General features: G+C 45.4%; 1 protein-coding gene across 7 annotated transcripts in view; it reads right to left on the bottom strand.

Annotated features, from left to right (window-relative positions):
* The window catches only part of CAPN3 (calpain 3), a 57,977-nt gene that overhangs the window by 24,204 nt on the left and 13,131 nt on the right, over positions 1–20,642 (bottom strand). For 4 of the 7 annotated variants that reach the window (XM_060174462.1, XM_007533602.3, XM_060174463.1 and 1 more), the window contains exons 2-6: positions 13,967–14,036; positions 10,871–10,989; positions 8,446–8,579; positions 7,764–7,932; positions 2,312–2,395 (exon numbers count right to left, since the gene is read on the bottom strand). In XM_060174462.1, coding sequence (XP_060030445.1) covers positions 2,312–2,395; positions 7,764–7,932; positions 8,446–8,579; positions 10,871–10,989; positions 13,967–14,036 — 576 coding nt within the window. Of the gene's footprint in view, positions 1–2,311; positions 2,396–6,828; positions 6,964–7,763; positions 7,933–8,445; positions 8,580–10,870; positions 10,990–13,966; positions 14,037–20,642 lie in introns of all 7 variants that reach the window. The other 3 variants (XM_007533580.3, XM_007533588.3, XM_060174460.1) reach the window with 1 other exon arrangement.

Genomic DNA, 20,642 nt, shown 5'->3' with positions numbered 1-20,642 from the left:
TCTGTACATATACATCACAGAGTTCATCTCACAATATCATGCATGTTTATGCAGGGCAAGGTGGACAAGCTCCATAGAGGAACATTCAGTGAGCAGCCCTGCCTGGTGCTCCTTGTCCAAGGTCTGGATTCTCAACAGTGAGGTGCTCCCAGGAAGGGGTTGTCATACCCTCCCAATATCAAGCTCCAGGTCAGCTTTTGTTTTTCTTAACCTTAACCCCAGGGAGTTTCTCTTAGCTAGACTGAAGCAAAGAAGGGGTGAGAAGTTGCAAAAAGTTTCGATTGTTAGATGACACCAAGCAATCAACTTGAAAAGCAAAATCAAAGTGATTTCTATTTGCTTCTTGGAAATACTGGGGGAATTACCTTCTCTTTCTTTAAAATTTTATTAGTGATTTAATATTGATTATTTTTTAAATATATATTTTTTCTTTTAATTTTTTTGCCTCCAAGGTTATTGCTGGAGCTTGGTGCCTTCACTATGAATCCACTGCTCCTGGAGGTTATTTTTTCCCTTTTGTTGCCCTTGTTGATTATAGTTGTTGTTGGATAGGACAGAGAGAAATCAAGAGAGGACGGGAAGACAGAGAGGGGAAGAGAAGGATAGACACCTGAAGGCTTGCTTCACTGCTTGTGAGGTGACCCCCTGTAGGTGGGGAGCCCGGGGCTTGAACCAGCATCCTTAATCCACTCCCTGTGCTTCGTGCCTTGGCGTTTAGCTCGCTGTGCTACCGCCTGGCCCCCAGGGGTATAATTCTGCACGATTCCCACCACCAGAGTTCTGTATTCCAGTTCCCTCTATTGGAAGCTATAGCAGTTTTCTTAAGGTTACAGATATGGGTTAACTATTATTTCTACAGTTATCTGTCTATATTTGTATATATTTGCCCATCCCCCCCCCCATGGTCCCATCTTTTCTTCCTTTCCAAGTCATATCTACACTTATTACTACTTGTGAAATCCCTCCTTTCTTTTTTTTTCCTTCTCTTTGGGTCCTGATGAAGTTGAAGTTCAGAGCCCTCTGGTCATCTTCCCCCTATTTTTTCTCCCCCTCTGGGAGTATGAATCAAAATTCTTTTTGGCTAAGACAGCAAGAACCTCACATTTCCACTATAGAGCTTATATTTCCCCCAGTCCTGGAATCTCTAGGGTGGGGCTCACTTTCCTGCATGCTTCTCTCAATTCATACCAAATAATATTGCATCTGCCAATCCCAACCTAATCAATGCAACGAGTACCACCTCAGCATGCTTCACTTCAGACTGTGTCCAGAGACTTCAGGTGTGGATTGACAACCCTTCAGCTTCATTACTTGGGTGAGACCTTTCCTTTCATAGTATTCTCTAATTCCATCCCAGGTGGTCCACTTCCTAACAAAGTCTCAAAACCTAGATATAAACCCATGAGATAGAGCATATGTCCACATGTGGATAAACTAGGGCAAAATATATACCTGAAAGCAAAAGTACACAATAGTCTGCAGTGGGTACCCCCCAACACTTCATCTGCACTATTCCAGCCTTTAGGTCCATGATTAGTCAACAATTTGTTTGGCTTTGTATGTTAACTCTCTTTTCAGCCACCAGGTTCCAGATGCCAGCATGATGCCAACCAGACTTCCCTGGACAGATGACCCCACTAATGTGTCCTGGAGCTCCGCTTCCTCAGAGCCCCACCCTACTAGGGAAAGAGAGAGGCAGGCTGGGAGTATGGATCGACCAGTCAACACTCATGTTCATCGGGGAAGCAATTACAGAAGCCAGACCTTCTACCTTCTGCATCCCACAATGACCTTGGGTCCATACTCCCAGAGGGTTAAAGAATAGCAAAGCTATCAGGGGAGGGGGTGGGATACAGAGTTCTGGTGGTGGGAATTGTGTGGAGTTGTACCCCTCTTATCCTATGTTTTTGTTAATGTCTTCTTTTTTAAATAAATTAAAAAAAATAAAAACATTCTTTTTGGGGTGTACGTGGGAGTTCTGGCTTCTGTAATTGTTTCTCCACTGGACATGGGCATTGGCAAGTCAATCCATACCCCCAGCCTGTTTCTCTCTATCCCTAGTGGGGTAGGGCTCTGGAGAGATAAGGTTCTGGGACACATTGGTGAGGTCTTCTCCCCAAGGAATTCAGGATGGAATGATGATAGTGTCTGCAACTTGGTGGCTGAAAGGTGGTAGGGGCTTACCATCTCTAGCAAGAAAATCAGAGAACTGAGCACTCCTGTGGTTAGATTCTCCTCTCTCTGCCTCAACATTCCCCCCCACCCCTCCAGGCCTGGCCACTCAGTCCTGAGGTCAGGACATTCAACTCACCTCATCGAGCCCAGTGACGGAGTAGGCGTGCCCTTTGACCAGCCCACAGGCCATCCTTGTCTCAAACTGAGCAGGAACAATCGTCTGTGGAGCAGAACCCAGACAGCCTGTCAGGGTTAGGGGGCAGAAGTTCTGTGCCCGAGAAAATCCATACTGGTGTGTTTTCTGGGTCCTGAAACTAGGACCCCCTGGGCATTAGAAAGCCAATGGGGAGTCAGGAAGACGTAGTGTAGAGCTGGGTGGTGGCACAAATGGCTGAGCTCACATGTCACAGAACGCAAAGACCCAGGTTCAAGATTGCTGGAGGGAAGCTTCACAAGTGACAAGCAGCACTGTAGTTGTCTTTTTTTTCTCTCCCTCTTCCTTTAAAAATTTTATTAATTTATATGATAAAGATAGGGAGAACCTTAGAGGGAAGTGGGAGACTGAGGGAGACAGAGAAAGAAAGACACCCTTAACCTTGCTTCACTTGTGAAGCTTTTCCCCTGCAGGTGGGGAGGAGGTACTTGGAGCTGGGCCCTTACACATTGTAACATGTGCACTCAACCAGTGAACTACCACCCAGCTCTCTTTTTCTCTCCTTCTCTAGCTCCTCTTCCCTCTCAATTTCTCTATCTATGCAATAAACAAACAGGCAGACAAATAAATAAATAAAAGAAGATGAAGCTCTGGACAGTGGTGTCTCTCATGTTGTGCCCCACCCTCCAGGTCTGTTCTGGAACAACGAGAAGGCTTGGACTTGACGTCAGTGACAGCATCCTTGCTTCTTCTTTTTGGGTCTTTTAGGGGTCTTTTACAGGAGGAGGGGAGCAGGTGGGAGTTTTCTTTGGTGCTGCCCCTCCCCACGAGCTCACCCAGGGGAGACATTTTCTGGAAGTGAAAAGGGTTGTGAAAAGGAGTTTAGATGAACCATCTAGGCCTGACTTCTTCTTCACAGCCACTCACTTCCTCTATGGTACCTAGAGTATGACATATAAGAAGTCAAGCAGACACAGCTCCCAGGGAAAGCATTTGAAAGAGGCAAGCTTGGACATAACTGTGTCCTGAGGGGGCAGGTATGTGCTTCTATTTACAGGGATGCCCAGTGCAGCCATAGGAGGTACTTGGCAGAAGGGAAGGATCTCCAAGGCTCAGAGAGCCCCTGTAACAACTTAGAGAAGAGTTTCTGGGAGTTCTAGGCTGTGGAGTTCCTGGAGCCCTTTCCTGCTGAGGTGTGTGTGTGTGTGTGTGTACACACGCTCACACCTTGGGCATCTCTTTGGTTTCTTCCAGACCTCAGGCCTCCTAAGAGCCAGACCATATGAATAGAAAGGGAAGAGGCAAGAGAGCCATGCATCCTTCAGGTCAACACTGGGGGCCTGTCAGTGGCACACCCACTATAGTGCTCTAGGACCTGGGGCCAAACCTCTGCAGGGGGAAGCGTCACAAAAGCTGCAACAGCGCTGCAGGTGTCCCTCTCTATCTCACACTTCCTTCTTAATTTCTCTACCCAAAATAAATAATTAAAAAAACGTATGCCTTTGTCACTATTCTTACTACTTATTATTATTGAGCATTATTGCAACCTCGCAGCTCTACTGCCGGTGGTGTGTCCTCAGATGTATGCAAAAATGAATATCTAATAGAATATTCTCTATAGCATTTAAAAGTAATAGCTTCTGGGGGCCAGGCGGTAGCACAGCAGGTTAAGCGCACATGGCGTGAAGCACAAGGACTAATGTAAGATTCCCGGTTCGAGCCCCTAGCTCCTCACCTGCAGGGGGGTCACTTCACAAGTGGTGAAGCAGGTCTACAGGTGTATATCTTTCTCTCCCCCTCTTTGTCTCCCCTCTTCTCTAGATTTCTCTCTGTCCTATCCAACAACAGCAAAGACAACAATAATAATAATGACAACAGCAAGGGTAATAACAAAGGGCAACAAAATGGGAAGAATGTCCTCCAGGAGCAGTGAATTCGTAGTGCAGGCAACGAACCCTAGCAATAACCTCAGAGGCAAAAAAAAAAAAAGTAATAGCTTCTTTGGAGGCCAGATGGTGGCACACTGGTTAAGTGCTCACATTACAATGTGCAAGGACCCAGGCTCAAGCCCCTGGTCCCCACCTGCAGGGGGAGTGCTTCATGAATGGTGAAGCAGGTCTGCAGGTGTCTCTCTTCCTCTCTATCTACCCTCCCCTATCATTTTATTTCTGTCTCTATGCAACGATACATAAGTGAATAAACATTAATAAGCAATAGCTTCCTTAAAAGAAAACAGTGTAATTCTCTAACAATGGATTATTGGGAAACTAAATAGTATCTGTATATTTGAATATTATGTAGTTAGTGAAAAGCGTTACAGGAGGCATTAACTTCTTGGGTGGCTGGGAAGATAACTGGGCTGGTAGAGTGAAGGACTTACATGCCTAGGATCCTGGTTTGAGACTCTGTAATGGACCCATGTACTATATTGGTGACCTGGTTATTTTCTCTCTTTGAATGTGAAATTGTATCTGTTGATCTAATATGAGATCAATAAAAATAAACATCTAAAAGAAAACAAACTTCTTGGATCAGAGAGATAGGTCACAGGGTAAGGCACATGCCATGGCCACAGAGGAAGCTCTGACGCTGTGCTGTCTCTCTCTTACTCTACATCTCTGTCTCTGTGTATATTGAATGAAAAAGCAGCCAGGGAGTGACAAACTCATGATATATAGTGATATATATTCACCTATAAGTATAATTCTTATAGGAACATTAAGAATGTAAAGTTTATTATAAATGTTATACTGCAGAGATCCTATATAGTTTGAGACTAGTATAGAAATAACAGTTTAGAATAAGGAGCAAGAGAGAGAGAGAGATCTCACTAGTAAGGAGCATGCCTTATGGTGTGCACAGCCCAGGTTTAGGCCCCAGCACCACATGAAAGGTACCATGGCACTGGGTGAAGCTCTGGTACTGTGGTGTCTTTCTCTGCCTTTTAAAAAAATACTTACTTATTCCTTTTTGTTGCCCTCGTTTCATCGTTGTAATTACTGTTGTTGTTATTGATGTCGTCGTTGTTGGAGAGGACAGAGAGAAATGGAGAGAGGAGGGGAAGACAGAGGGGGAGAGAAAGACAGATACCTGCAGACCTGCTTTACCGCCTGTGAAGCGACTCCCCTGCATGTGGGGAGCCAGGAGCTTGAACCGGGATCCTTACGCCAGTCCTTGCACTTTGCGCCATTTGCACTTGATCTGCTGAGCTACCGCCCGACTCCCTTTCTCTGCCTTTTATCTGAACGGAAAAGCAGCCCAGAGCAGTGAAATTGTGCATGTACAAGATCCTTTCTTCTCAAAAAAAAAAATTAAGTGTATTAGAAAAATCCTGGAAGGACAAATAAATACTGAGTTATTATCTCTAGAAGGGGAAATAAGGGTTAATGTCCCTCTGCTTTCCTCCCTGGCTGCTATTCTCCAGTGATCATACGCTGCTTCTGGAGATACTGAAACACAAGGAGACAAGAGAGCCTTTGCTCTCTTCACTAGGACTGTGAATAAAGGGGAGAGCATTTCCCTTGATGCTGGAAGAGATTCGGTGCCTCCTAGGAGCTCAGTAAACATGTGTTGAGTAAGTGAGTGAGGAGGGGTCAGGCGGTGGCTCACATGAGTGAGTGAACATATTACCATGTGCAAGGACCCTGGTTCAAGCCTCCACTCCCCACCTGCATTGAGGAAGCCTCATGAGCAATGAAGCAGGTCTTCAGGTGTCTTTCTTTCTCTATCTCTGTTTCCCCACCCCTCTCAATTTGTCTCTGTACTATTAAATAAAATAGAAAGGAAAAAATAGCCACCGGGACTGGTGGTTTCATAGTGCCGGCACTGAGCTTTAGTGATAATCCTCATGGCAATAAAAATGAATAAATAGGGAGTCGGGCGGTAGCACAGTGGGTTAAGCACACCTGGTGCAAAGCGCAAGGACCTGCGGAAGGATCCTGGCTCAAGCCCCCAGCTCCCGACCTGCAGGGGAGTCACTTCACAGGCGGTGAAGCAGGTCTGCATGTGTCTGTCTTTCTCTTCCCCTCTCTGTCTTCCCCTCCTCTCTCCATTTCTCTTTGTCCTATCCAACAATGATGACATCAATAACAACAACAATAACTACAACATCAATGAAAAACAACAAGGGCAACAAAAGGGAAAATAAATAAATAAATAAATAAATAAAAATAAACAAATGAGCAAATAAAGTCAGTGAGTTAGAAGAGGAGCAATGAAATCTTATTTCACTCACTTAATGAAGTCTCTTATTTCTGCTGGTTACTTCATTGTCGGAGAAACTGCCTGGAGTATGGTGCAGGAAGAAACTCCCACTGAGACCCCCTTTAAATCCTTTCTCTACCCCTCCCCCCTGCCCCAGGAGTCCCCCAGCACACCACAGACCCTTGGGAGCCCCTCATGCCCCAGGGACCTGAGGGTGAAGGGAGTCTGACCCCATGGACACAGGGCTGGACCACATGGTTGGGGGCATCCAGTCCTGACAGCTGGAGGGTACACACCCGAGTCGGCCTGTCATCTGAGAGGAGGTCTGAGTCACTGAGCCGTGAATTATCCATATTCCTCACCATCCGTGCAATCAACTCCCCCATGTTCAGCCCAGAAGGAGAGGTTCCATAGGTCATGTTGGTGCCATCCTGAGGCCCGAAGGGAGGATCAGGGACAGTCCAGGAGAGGGAGGGAGAGGAGACAGAGGAGGGTCATGGAATGGGAAGGAGACAGATGGAAGGGAAGGGAAAGACACAGGAAAAGAAGAGAGACAAAGAGCTTGAATGGAGAAAAGATAGAGAAAAGCAATGCAGAAAGAAAACATTCAGCTACAGGTATGTTGCACAAGCTTTCCAGGTTTTTCAAATAAGGACCATGCTTTCAGCTTGGGCCTTTCCTTAGCAGTGGTGCGTTCCAGTCCCACGGGCAGGTATGAAGTCTCTTACCTGTGGCCCAACCTTAGTTCAAACCACTTTGCAGAATGGGTGGGGGGAGGGGAGGGAGGACCTATAGGCTGAGCTTCTCCCACATTATAACACAAACCCCTTGTCCCAAGAGAGAGAGGTACCCCAAACTCAATGGCTGGGAGACTTGCTTAGGGACGTGGTGGACTCAGCCTCATAGGCAAGTGAGTGGCCAGCATCCTGGGTTCAGTACCAGGACTGACTAGCCCTGGCCAAGTAGGGTTGCATGGACACAGGCCTCTGGTCCTATTTACATCTCAGTTCCAGGACTTAGGATATTTTTACCCAAGCTTTAAAATGAAAATTCCCTGAAACAATTCTCCCTTGAGAACTCTCCAATTTTCGAAGTTGAAAGATGTGTCCTGCCTCCTAGAACAAAGCCTAGAATTCACCTTGTCCTAGCAGACAGGTCTATGCAGTTAGCCCTTGGGCAGAAGTTCCATTACCTGACTTATCCCTACCCTGCACTTTCACTCCAGACTTACATCGATGGAGCAGCCCATGAGGGACCCTCTCTCGATGGCTTTCCTCATGATCCGGTACATGTCTCTGGGAGCATCCTTGATCTCAAAGAATTCGGTCACCCCTCCGGTGAAGTCTTCCATGGCCTCTGTAGTGTTCCCGCCTTTTAGAGCTTCATAGGAACCGTGGAGCCTTGGAGAGAGGAGGAAAACCAGTGTGGTCTCAGGGCTTTAGGAAATGTAACAGCTGTCACCGGAACTCTACTCTTGGGTTCTGCAATGCTCTCTCATCCAGTTGTCCATCAACTTTATAAGCTAATGGTATAGGCCCTGTGATTCCCTCTCTTCTCAATGGGAAGGCTAGGCTCACCCCAGGTCACAAAAGCACTGAGACCAGTTAGTCCCACTTCTGGTTACTTCTTTTCCCACTGTACTCTGAACAGGGGTAGGGCTCCAGTGAAGTCCATAGAAACAGGACTGGGGATGGGGGAGCCTAGGGGCTTCTAAGTTGACAAAATGATACTGCCAGCTCATGAGCAAAGCAAGACATTGAGATCTGAGATTCAGAGACATAATCCAAGAATTGCCATGTCTCTCTATACCCATAATCCTAGAATTGCTGCCTGGGTCGATATCTGCCCACACTGAGTCACAGTTGAACGTACACACGCACACTCACACGCACATACTCGTGCACACGCCTTACTTAGCATAAGCTTTCTCCAGCAGAGCGCTCCAGAACTCATTGCGGTGGTTGGACTTGGTGAAGACCAGCTGGTTGTTGTAAGTCGGCAGGCAGTCGTCAATCACCACATCCACCCAGTCCCCATAGCGCCAGAACTGTACAGAAGGGGCCAGGCAGCGAGTCATACCCTCTGGTGTGACTAGGGAGTGTGTCCCTACTCCACACCCCTTAGAGGGTTATCTGGGCATCCCAGGGGCCTTATTCACTGGATTTGCATCTCAACTGCTTGTCCATAGGAGTCTAGGTTTTGGGGTATGAGAATCCTTCTCCAACTGGACTCTGAGTTCTTTGAGGACAGAAAATGAATGATAGGCTACTTTATCTTTTTAAAAAATTTAAAAAATATATTTATTTATTTATTTCCTTTTTGTTGCTCTTGTTGTTTTTATTGTTGTTGTAATTGATGCCATCATTGTTGGATAGGACAGAGAGAAATGGAGAGAGGAGGGAAAGACAGAGGGAGAGAAAGACAGACACCTGCAGACCTGCTTCACCGCTTGTGAAGCGATGCCCCTGACGGTGGGGAGCTGGGGGCTTGAACCGGGATCCTTATGCCAGTCTTTGCACTTTGTGCCACGTACGCTCAACCTGCTGCGCTACCGCCTGACTCCCAGGCTACTTTATCTTATCCCAGAGTCTCACCTGATACTGAAGAAGGTAAAGGTGCTGTGTACATGGCTGAGGACTGGATATTTTCATTCTTTGCTCAGGAGGTCTATGGTGGGGCCCATATTAGCACTTTTAGTTCTCTTAACTGACTCAGGAGTGCAGCTGGGGCTGGGAACTACTGCTCTGGATGGAGGTGATATGCTGATTTAAAGAGTTCTTGATGACAATTGACATAGGAACTGTGGACAGGAGATGAGTGGTGGCACTCTCGGCTGAACACACATACTACCATGCACAGGGGCTGGGGTTCAAGCCCCCAGTCCCCACCTGCAGGGGTGGGGGGAAGCTTTATGAGTGGTGAAGCTGGGTTGCAGGTATCTCTCTCCCGTCTCAATTTCTCTGTCTTATCAAATTAAAAAAAAAAGGGGAAAAATGATGGCTGGGAGCAGTGGAGTTATATTGCCAGTGATAACCCTAACAGCAAAAAAAAAAAAAAAAAAAGGAAAGGGAAGAAATTGTTGTTGAAGAAGGCTCAGCTTGGGAGGAAAAGTGGTCTGTATCTACTCTATTTAGCTGAAACAATCATTTCAATCTTGGGTATATTTACTTACTTTAACAAATTAGTTTTAATTGAAGAAGACCAGATGCAATTAAATTTTATTTGAATGGCATTATTTGCCATGTTTTTTTTAAAAAAACCTATTTTGGGGGCCTGGCGGTGGCTCACCTGGCTAAGCACGCATGGTACTATGCACAAGGACCCACACAAGGACTTGAGTTTGAGCCTCTGTTTCCCACCTGCAGTGGGGATGCTTCATTACTCATGAAGCAGATCTACAGTTGTCTCTCTTTATCTCTTCCTCTCTATCTTCACCACCCTTCTCAATTTCTCTCTGTTCTATCGAATAAAATAGAGGAGAGAAAGGAAGGAAGAAAGAGAGAGAGAGAGAGAAAGAAAGAGAGAGACAAAGAAAGAAAATGGCTTCCAGGAGCAATGGATTTGTAGTGTAGGCACTGAGCCCCAGCAATAACCCTGGAGGCAAAGAAAAAAATATCTGCTTTGTACTTATGTTCCTTTAGCTACAGAACTCAAAATAGCAGAGGTAAATGAGCAGCTTGGCATTGGAGAGCTTTCCTGAGGCCTCAATCTTGAGCTCTGTGAGGACTTGTAGCTCAGTCATAAAGCTGGTTCTGAGTCCTTAGAACCCCAGGATTTGCTCCATGCCTGGAGAGTGGTACTGATTTCATTTTTGGGTCAGCACTAGGAATGGGCTTTAAACCAGGGAAATTGGATCCAGAAAATTCCTCAATGACAGAATTGATTCTGGAACAAAACAAATTACATCTGAGCCAAACCAGAAGCCTGCCCCCAAGATTACTTGGGTCTGAAAGAGTGGTTATTTTAGCATAATCCTGTCTTAGCAGGGTGCAGATAGGAGGTACAGTCATGGATGGAGTCTGTGTACAATCTCCAGGGTTCACAGCTCCAGTGTCATATGGACCTACTTGGGGGATTCAGAGCTGCGTGCAGCTGGAGAAGGAAAAAAAAAAGACCCACAAACTAGCAAACAGGATGTCTTTCTGCTTTTCCACACCAGGGAAAGAGGGGAGACGGGGAGGCTATTTCCTCCCTAGTTTTTGAAGTCTCAAAGAGGTTCCTGCTCTGGCTGGGAGGCTTGGGGAGATGACCCTCTCCCTGAGCCTCGGAAGTCAACATCAGGAGCCCCAGGGCAGCTGGACATAGCTGGTTCCCATCACTCCAGCCTCGTGTCCTTACCTGAAAGTGGAAGATCCCTGCATAGTTCTCTGTGAAACTCTGGTCATGGGGTATGACACGGAACAGCAGGTGCTCATTCAGGGTGAGGCATGCGATGGCCGCGAGAAACCAGCAGTCCCCTGCAGACATGTGTGGGCACAGGTCACCTGAGGGCCCTGTACCTCCTGGGACAAACAGATCCTAGCCCAGCTGCTCTTCTTCTTTGAAGTCTGATCCAATCCTGCATCTGGATCTGCCCTTCCAGTGTTGTTACCCTCAGGAAGGAGGGTGATGGCAGTTCCTGGACAATAAGCTTAGCTTGGTGACTTTCTCCCAGGTGGTTGGTTCTCCTGAAACTCAGGCAACTCCCTGTCTCTAACCCAAACTCATTGGTGTTTGGGGACAGAGCTGTAAGGGTAAGACTTGGGCCATCCATTGTGATACCTGTGCCAGTCCCCAGTGGCCCCTACCTTTGCAATGTGAGTCTATTTCCCCTTCTGACCGTGGAGGAGGCTGAGACTCTGAGAGAGTCCTCAAATGAGGCCATCTGCATTGTAAGGAGAGTCCAGGCACTGCCCTGTAGCCAAGGCACAGGGGCCCCTTTCTTTCTTCCTTCCTTTCTTTCTTTCTTTCTTTCTTTCTTTCTTCCTTCCTTCCTTCCTTCCTTCCTTTCTTCTTAAAGAATTTATTTATTAATGAGAAAGATAGGAGGAGAGAGAAAGAACCAGACATCACTCTGGTACATGTGCTGCCGGGGACTGAACTTGGGACCCCATGCCTGAGAATCCAATGCTTTATCCACTGCACCACATCCTGGACCACACTGATGGGCCTTTCTTTATGCTTTGAGCTCCCTTTCTGGCAAAAAGTTCTGTTTGTGGTCAGCAGACAGGGCTGGGGACTAGCTTAGCTTTTGTACATAGGACTTGGATGCCTGTGGCCCCAGAGGCTTCAGGTTCATTTTTAGGTATCACAATATGCCAGAGCTGGGTAATAGCTATCTCATATTTCTCTCTCTCTCTCTCTGTCTCTCAAATACATAGATCTTTTATTTCCCCAAACCAAATAATAGATTCATTGGCTGTATCTTTTATACTGTGAGGGCAAAATATTTCAAGAGAGGACATTTGAACTTTGCTTTAGTTCTCCTACTGGAAGAAGAGTGCAGAGGCTGATGGTCTGAGAACAACACAAGTAGTTGCTGGTCCCTGTTACTATGATTATTCTTTTCAAGTTTACAGAAATTTCTGTGCTGACACTTTCATAAATCTTTTTATTTTTATGGTGTCTGGCTATGTTCTCACCATTCCAGCACCAAGTTTTGCACTTAAAAATTTTTCAGAGAGGGGGAAGGATGGAGAGAAAGCACAGCATAGGAGTTTCCCCCAGTGCAGAGACATTCTCATACGATACTGGGGCTCAAACCCTGGCCACTGCATGACAAGTCAAACACCCTACTAGGACATGTGTCTTCCTGCTCCCTGAATAAGCAAATCTTTAAACAGTTAAGAAGCTTTACTGTGCATGTGTGTGCGCTCACTCATTTGCAAACACCAAGGATCATGTCACTCGTGAGTCTGTAACATGAACTGCCTCCATGGTTAAGTTAGGCAAGACCTTTGTTTTTGTTTAGGAAGTGAGAGCATCTTTAAGTGGTAGAGTGGAAGCTGCAAGCTACCAGCTGCTCTCCCAGCCAGCCTCTAGTCTGCTTTCAAGTCCTGTGCTCTATCCCTGAGCCCTCCTCTCCCTGGTCAGCCAGCTTCTCCTCTGAGTGTCTTGGAGAGACGGTCCCAGAACTTCCAAGGCAGTCTTCTCGCTGCTATAGGTACTCAGCTCTCCAAATCTTAGAGTCCCTGCTCCTGAACCAAAGGAGCCAAAATCTTTTCATTTGGCCAGGGGGACCCATTTCCTCTCATGTTTTAACCTGTGTCTGTTGATTGTCTCTCCAAATTGTACCTCATAGAGCTTTCCTGCAGTCCACACTGAAAAATCATAGTTCCAGAAAAAGAAACTGAAGAGTAGAAGGGTTGGTGGGAGCTTAGATAAGCTAAATAGCCAGGCTGGAAGTTGGATACTCATCTACCTGGTCAGTGCCATCTTCGCTGAAAGAATGCAAATACTACGGAGCCATTTGGGATCAGTTTACACAAGAGTGTTAGTTACAAGAGCTTTTTCCGTAATGTGTTTTGTATTTGCATATAGAGCCTGCACTATAAACCCTTTGCTCCTAGTGGCTATATTTTCCTTTCTTTTTTTTTTTCCCCATTTCTTTTTATTTGATTAGAAAGAAAAAAAATGAGTGGGGATAATCAAGGCAAGAGAGAAAGAGAGACACCTGCAGAACTGCTGCACCACTTGTTGAGTTTACCCCTGAGGTGGGGACTGGGGTCTTGAATGTGGACCCTGCCTGGCCCTACTTTTAATTTTTTTTTTTGCCTCCAGGGTTATTTTTTTTCCCTTGCAGAGTGGGACCTGAAAATGTCCTTGAGACTTCAGAGGAGAGGCTATATAATGGGAGGTACCTCCTAGTACAAGGACAAGACCTGTGGGAGGAACAGAAATTAAGTCATGCAATCAGCTGTTCATAGGGATGCATTGGATCGACCTTCCCGTGGTGCAACCCGTGAGTACCCATTCATTGGGGAAACTGACGATCCTTCCTAGCCGACTGAATCCACATGGATCCCAGTCAGTTTCAAAGCCAGCAACAAGCAGCTCCTGACAGCTTTCAACCTGAATCTGTTGACTGGCTATGGAAGAAGGGCAAATGCTAGAAGAAGAAGCTGTTCATAGCAGTACACAAGCTCAGAGTCCTGTTATAAAAACCTCCTCCCGTGGTCTGGGAGGTGGCACAGTGGTAAAGCTTTGGACTCTCAAGCATGAAGTCCCAAGTTCGATCTCCAGCAGCACATGTGCCAGAGTGATGTCTGGTTCTTTCTCTCTCCTCCTATCTTTCTCATAAATAAATAAAATTTAAAAAAAAAACCCTCCTCCCCAGCATTTGTTATAAGCAAAACCAAACATCATCCCCAAATGTCATTACTTCCAGTGGGAAGACCAAACTTTTTCATCATTCCTTCATGATTTATTTGTTTATTCACAGAGGAACTTTCCGACCTAGATCTCCTTGACAGATGTCAGTTCTGTTGGCTCCACCGATGATAAAGCGGGGATTCTCACAAATTTCCTGTGAAACAGAAAGGAAACTGCTGAAATAGCTGCTGTAGATCATTATGTAGACCTGGCCTCGTGCAAGAGGACTTTTACACAGACTGCTGACTAAAGCCTTCCAAACAGCCTGTGACTTGAGTACTATCATCTTTATCTCTCAGATTAAAAATTAGGCCTGGGGGTCAGGCGGTAGCGCAGCAGGTTAAGCACACATGGTGCAAAGTGCAAGGACCAGCGTAAGGATCCCAGTTTGAGCCCCTGGCTCCCCACCTGCAGGGAGGTCTCTTCACTGGCGGTGAAGCAGGTCTGCAGGTGTCTATCTTTCTCTCCCCCTCTGTCTTCCCCTCCTCTCTCCATTTCTCTCTGACTTATCCAACAACAACATCAATAACAACAACAATAATAACTACAACAACGATAAAAAAACAAACAAGGCAATAAAAGGGGGGGGGAATAGCCTCCAGGAGCAGTGGATTCATGGTGCAGGCATCAAGCTCCAGCAAAAAAAAAAAAAAAAAAAAATTAGGCCCGAGTTTAAGAAACTGTCTAAACACATACAGCTAATCAGTGGTGGAATGCAGAAACATGACTGTTTGCCCCTGGTTCCACATTGGCTCCCCACACTGTTACATTGTCTGGTTAAGGGTACATCTATCTGTCGGGAGAAGATTAAGATGAGAGGGCCCTAATAGACCCCAATTCCACTAGGACCTGAAATTCTTGTGACCAGGAACTTTTTTTTAAAGGTTTTTAAATATTTATTTCTTTTTGTAGCCCTTGTTGTTTTATTGTTGTTGATGATGTCGTTGTTGTTGGATAGGACAGAGAGAAATGGAGAGAGGAGGGCAAGACAGAGAGGGGGAGAGAAAGACACCTGCAGACCTGCTTCACCACCTGTGAAGCGACTCTTCTGCTGTTGGGGAGCCAGGGGCTCTAACCAGGATTCTTACGCCGGTCCTTGAGCTTTGCGCCACGTGACCTGCGCTTAACCGGCTGCGCTACCGCCTGACTCCCTGGAACTTTTTTTTTTCCGTGTTACTAAGAGGAAAGAGAATTTAGAGGACACATGAGGAAGTTAGGCCCTTTGTTTTCCTTACCTAGAGGAAGGAAAAAGGAAATGGTAGTAGGTGCAGGTGTGATGTAGAAAGGAAGTAAATTGTGGCTTTGGAAGTCCACAACAGAGTGCAGCTTCTTCAGCAGTTCTTAACCATTTTTCTCTTTCTACTTTATTTTTATCTGACAGGACAGAGAGCAACTGAGAGGGAAGGGAAATAGAGAAGGACAGAGGAAGAGAAACACCTGCAGACCTGCTTTCACTGCCCACGAAGCATCCTTCCTGCAGGTGGGGAGCGAGGGCTTGGACCCAGATCCTCGCACATGGTAATATGTGGGCTTAGCCAAGTGCACCACTGCCCAGCCTCCTATTTACTTTCTTCTTTAAAAAGTTAATATTTATTTACTTTTTGTCTCCAGGGTTATCACTGGGCCTCCATGCCTGCACTACAAATTCACTGCTCCTGGCAGCCACCCACCCCCGCCCCCATTTTATTGGATAAGACAGAAAGAAAAAGAGATGGAAGGGAGAGAGAAAGACGCCTGTAGACCTGCTTCACCACTTGTGGTGAAGGTTTTTCACAGACAGATGGAGTCACCTAATGATCTTTTGCAGAAAGTGTCACCATTATTGAGTGAAACATGATTGAATTAACGGTGTTTGCTTCTTCACGCTGTCATTTCTGATTATGAAAGGTTTATTTCATAACTCTACTATGAAGCAGTCATATACTCAGATAGTAGGAAAACCCTGTTCTACTCTTTATGTGTAATGCAACAAAGGTCAACAGAGGGCACTCTTGTATTTGTTTGGGTGTTGCCTTATGCTCATGCCTTATGCTATCTCCCCTTCCCGCTCAGTTGCTCTCTGTCCTGTCAGATAAAAATAAAGTAGAAACACAGCTATTTACAAGATACTGGGTACTATACAGCAAACCCTAACGAAAGGACTTTTCAAAGTTTACCCAGTTACCAAATAATGTGATGATAACATTAACTACCCATTGTCTTTTTGAACCCTAAGACAGCAGGAACCTCACATCTCCACTAGAGAGCCTATATTTCCCCCAGTCCTGGAACCTTAGGATAGGGCCCACTTTCCCGCATGCCTCTCCCAATCCATATCAAATAATATCGCATCAGCCGATCGCAACCTAACCAACGCAACGATTGCCACCTCAACATGCTGGACACAGACACACACACAGACACACACAGACACACACACAGACACACACAGACACACACACAGACACACAGACACAGACACACACAGAGACACACAGAGACACAGACACACACACAGACACAGACACAGACACACACAGAGACACACACACACATATACACACACTCACACACAAACACACACACAGACACACACAGACACACACACAGATACACACACACACTCACACACACACAGATATACACACACTCACACACACAGACACACACACAGACACACACACAGACACTCACACACACATACAGACACACACACAGACACACACACACTCACACACACAGACACTCACACACACAGACACACACACACACTCACACACACTCACACACACACACACACACTCACACACACACAGACACACACACAAACACACACACACACAGACACACACACACTCACACACACACACAGACACTCACATACACACAGACACACACACAAACACACACACACAGACACACACACACAGACACTCACATACACACAGACACACACACACTCACACACACACTCACACACACTCACACACACACACACACACACACAAACACACACACACACAGACACACACACACACTCACACACACACACAGCATTAATTCACAAGGACATACCCGCCCCTATGCTCACAGCTTGAATGGAGATCTTTGCACATGGTCGCGTGTGTGTCAGACTAGGTGTGCCACCACGCAACCCCTCAAAACTTTTCCAAAATGAAGTCTTTTTAAAAATTTCTTTATTGGGGAATTAATGTTTTACTTTGACAGTAAATACAATAGTATTATGCATGTACAAGCCATTGTATTTACTGTCAAATGTAAAACATTAATCCCCCAATAAGGAAATAAAAATAATAAAGATGACCAAAGAAACACACACACAAATGATACCTCACTAACGAAAAACTGTCATTATTCCACATAATACAATTACTTCTTTAAAAAAAATGAGAAGAAAAGAGGAGGAGGAGGAATGGTGTTTCATTAAATTATAGTGGAAACACATTATTTTTGTCTCCCCAGTGTCTTGTCTTCTTAGAATACATTAACCCCTTCTCTTAGGATTATATTATACCTCAGTTTTCCACGGGGAAGCAACCTTAGACTGCCAGCTTATCTCTTATCACATTACTAGAACTTCTAGTATGGTGCAGAATTGAGTAGCAGAGAAGACATACTGACTAGTTCTTGATCTTGGAGGGAAAACATCAAGTTTCTCATCATTAACTATGACTTAGATGTAATTTTTTAAAAAATATGTTATCTATTTCATGAAATAATGATAGAGAGGAGAGAGAAAAAGAAAGAGAGACAGGAAGACAAAGAGAGAGAGAGACCACAGCAGCACTTTGGTACTTGCTGTGTCATGGAATCAAACTTGTGACCCCATGCTTGGAAGTCCAAAATCTGTAGTCATCTTCTTTGTCCTGATTATACCTGGTCTTTAATGTAAATGGTGTTTACCAAACTGAAGACATTCCTTCTTTTTGCTTTTTAAATTTTTAAAAAATCTTTATGTATTTATTGGATAGAGACAGCCAGAAATGGAGAGGGAAGGAAGTGATAGAGAGGGAGAGAGACAGAGAGACACCTGCAACACTGCTTTCCTCCTGTAGGTGAGGGCCCGGGGCTCGAACCCAGGTCCTTTCACACTGTGACATGTGCACCCAACCAATTGCGCCACTGCCTAGCCCCATTCATTCTTTCTTTTTCTAAGAGCTTATATCATGAATGGGTATTGAATTTTATCAAAGTCTTTTTTTTTCCTGAATTAATTGATATGGACAACTGGAACTAGAAATAAAAAAAAAAGCCACCATTCATAGCATACATGAAAAACATAATACTGTGACTTAACTCAATATAAACTCATGTTTCACTCATAGTAGCTTCGGATAGTTACATGTAGAGACATTTATAGATGTGGATACAAGTGTTAGTACACAGACATCTTTCCTTGGCTAGTTGAAGCAGACAGTGTAATGATGTATAATGAGCAGCAGTGAGCACATCTAACACCCTGATCTTGATTTCTAGTACTGTTTCCCAATTAAAAGTTCCAGGGCCTCATGGAGAAAGAACTGATTCTAGAACTGGATCAGGAAATATTGAAAACAAACCTGGAGCATCTTGTGGTAACAGAAAGTAAGAAAGCATTCTGTTGGGCAGTACCCAGCTTCCCCCTGCTTATCCCTGCGGTCTATTTACATAACCAGTTACCTAGGAACCGCCCTGCCTGCAGGGCACTGGTTTAATCCCCACTGGTTCATGGTGTATTTTTGCTCCGCCCCCCTCTCCTGGACACACCCTGATTTCCACCAGTCTCTTTTTGCTTCACCCTCTCTATGTCACATCCTGTTTCCACCCTAGTTGGTGAGTATGTATACAGCTGCTCTTCTGTTTTAACACACTGGGGATTGCCTTCCAGCTCCAAGAGTCCCAGTCTCTCTCCTGCGAAGCTAGCCTGGCAATAAAGATTGAACTGTGTCCCACTCAGCCATGAGTCCCTGGTCGTCTGTCTCCCGCCTGTGAAGCTAGCCCAGCAACATTCAAGGAAAAAGAAAAACATAGTATTAAGGACAAGTCGAAGAGATAAACCACCAAGCCGAAAAAGCTCCAAATGATTAAATCTAGATCAAACCAAGCAGAAAAATTAATAAAGTAGTATCCAATTAAAATAAAAAGTCAATATTCATGAGCCCACATTGATAGACATAAGTGATAGGAGAAGCGTGATCCAGGAGATGGCACAGTGGTTAAGCATGAGGTCCTGAGTTCAATCCCCGGCAGCACATGTACCAGAGTGATGTCTGGCCCTTTCTCTCTCCTCCTATCTTTATCATTAATAAAATAAATAAAATCTTTAATAAAAATAAGTGATAGGAGGAATGTGTAAGAATAGAGGAATTCTGCTTCCATGCAGAATTCCTGGTTCTTCCTATAGACACTCTGGCATTAAGGAGATACAGTATAGTTCCTCACTCCTTAAGTGAGGGGCCTGTATCTAGTTATTTGCTTCCAAAGGGACAGCATGAGGGAGGAGGCAATTTTACATGGGGGGAAGCTAAGAAACCTTCTTTTGACCACGTAATCAGACATCAACACCCGTAGTCTCTATCTTTAATATACAACACAATGATAACACGATGAAAGGCTACTTTTCCTCTACGAGCTTTCTCCCTTTCACTCATATGCTCAGTTTTTTTTTTAATCTCTTGCAGGTACTATGCCATGTGATTATTTGTTTTTTAACAAGCCACTTTTTTAAACTACTTTTTTTGCCTCCAGGGTTATCACTGGAATTCGGTGCCTGCACTACGAATCCACTGCTCTTGGAAACTATTTTTTTCCTTTTGTTGCCATTGTTGTTTATCGTTGTTGTTGTTAGGTAGGACAGAAAGTAATTGAGAGAGGAGAGGAAGATAGAGAGGAAGAGAGAAAGACACCTGTAGATCTGCTTCACTGCCTGTGAAGCAAACCTACTGAAGGTGGGGAGCCAGGGGCTCGAACTGGGATCCTTACGCTGGTCCTTGCGCTTTATGCCATGTGCACTTAACCTGCTGACCACCGCCTGGTCCCTTTTAACTACTTTTTGTGACTGATAGTGGGTTACAAGATTTTTTTTTTTTTTTTACTGGAGCACTGCTCAGCTCTGGCTTATGGTGGTACAGGGGATTGAACCTGGGACTTTGGAGCTTCAGGCAATAGAGTCTCTTTGCATAACCATTATGCTTTCTACCCCCTGCCCTCTCTTCTCTCTCTCTCTCTCTCTCTCCCTCTCTCTTTCTCTTGCCTCCAGGGTTATCGCTGGGGCTCAGTGCCTGCACTGTGAATCCACTGCTCCTGGAGGCCATTTTTCCCATTTTGTTGCCTTTGTTGTTGTTATTGTTGCCATTGCTGTCGTCGTTGTTGGATAGGACAGAGAGAAATGGAGAGAGGAGCAGAAGACAGAGAGGTAGAGAGAAAGATAGACACCTGAAGACCTGCTTCACCGCTTGTGAAGCGACCCCCCTGCAGGTGGGGAGCTGGGGCTCAAACTGGGATCCTTGAGCTGGTCCCTGTGCTTCCGCCGTGTGTGCTTAACCTGCTGTGCTACTGCCTGGCCTCTGGGTTACAAGATTTAAAAATGATAAGGTAAGGGGGGTCGGGCTGTAGCGCAGCGGGTTAAGCGCAGGAGGCACAAAGCACAAGGACCGGCATAAGGATCCCGGTTCCAACCCCGGCTCCCCACCTGCAGGGGAGTCGCTTCACAGGCGGTGAAGCAGGTCTGCAGGTGTCTATCTTTCTCTCCTCCTCTCTGTCTTCCCCTCCTCTCTCCATT

The sequence above is a fragment of the Erinaceus europaeus genome, chromosome 16 (assembly GCF_950295315.1).
Source record: "Erinaceus europaeus chromosome 16, mEriEur2.1, whole genome shotgun sequence".
In the NCBI taxonomy this organism is placed as follows: Eukaryota; Metazoa; Chordata; class Mammalia; order Eulipotyphla; family Erinaceidae; genus Erinaceus; species Erinaceus europaeus.
This window is presented reverse-complemented; position numbering and strand designations above follow the sequence as displayed.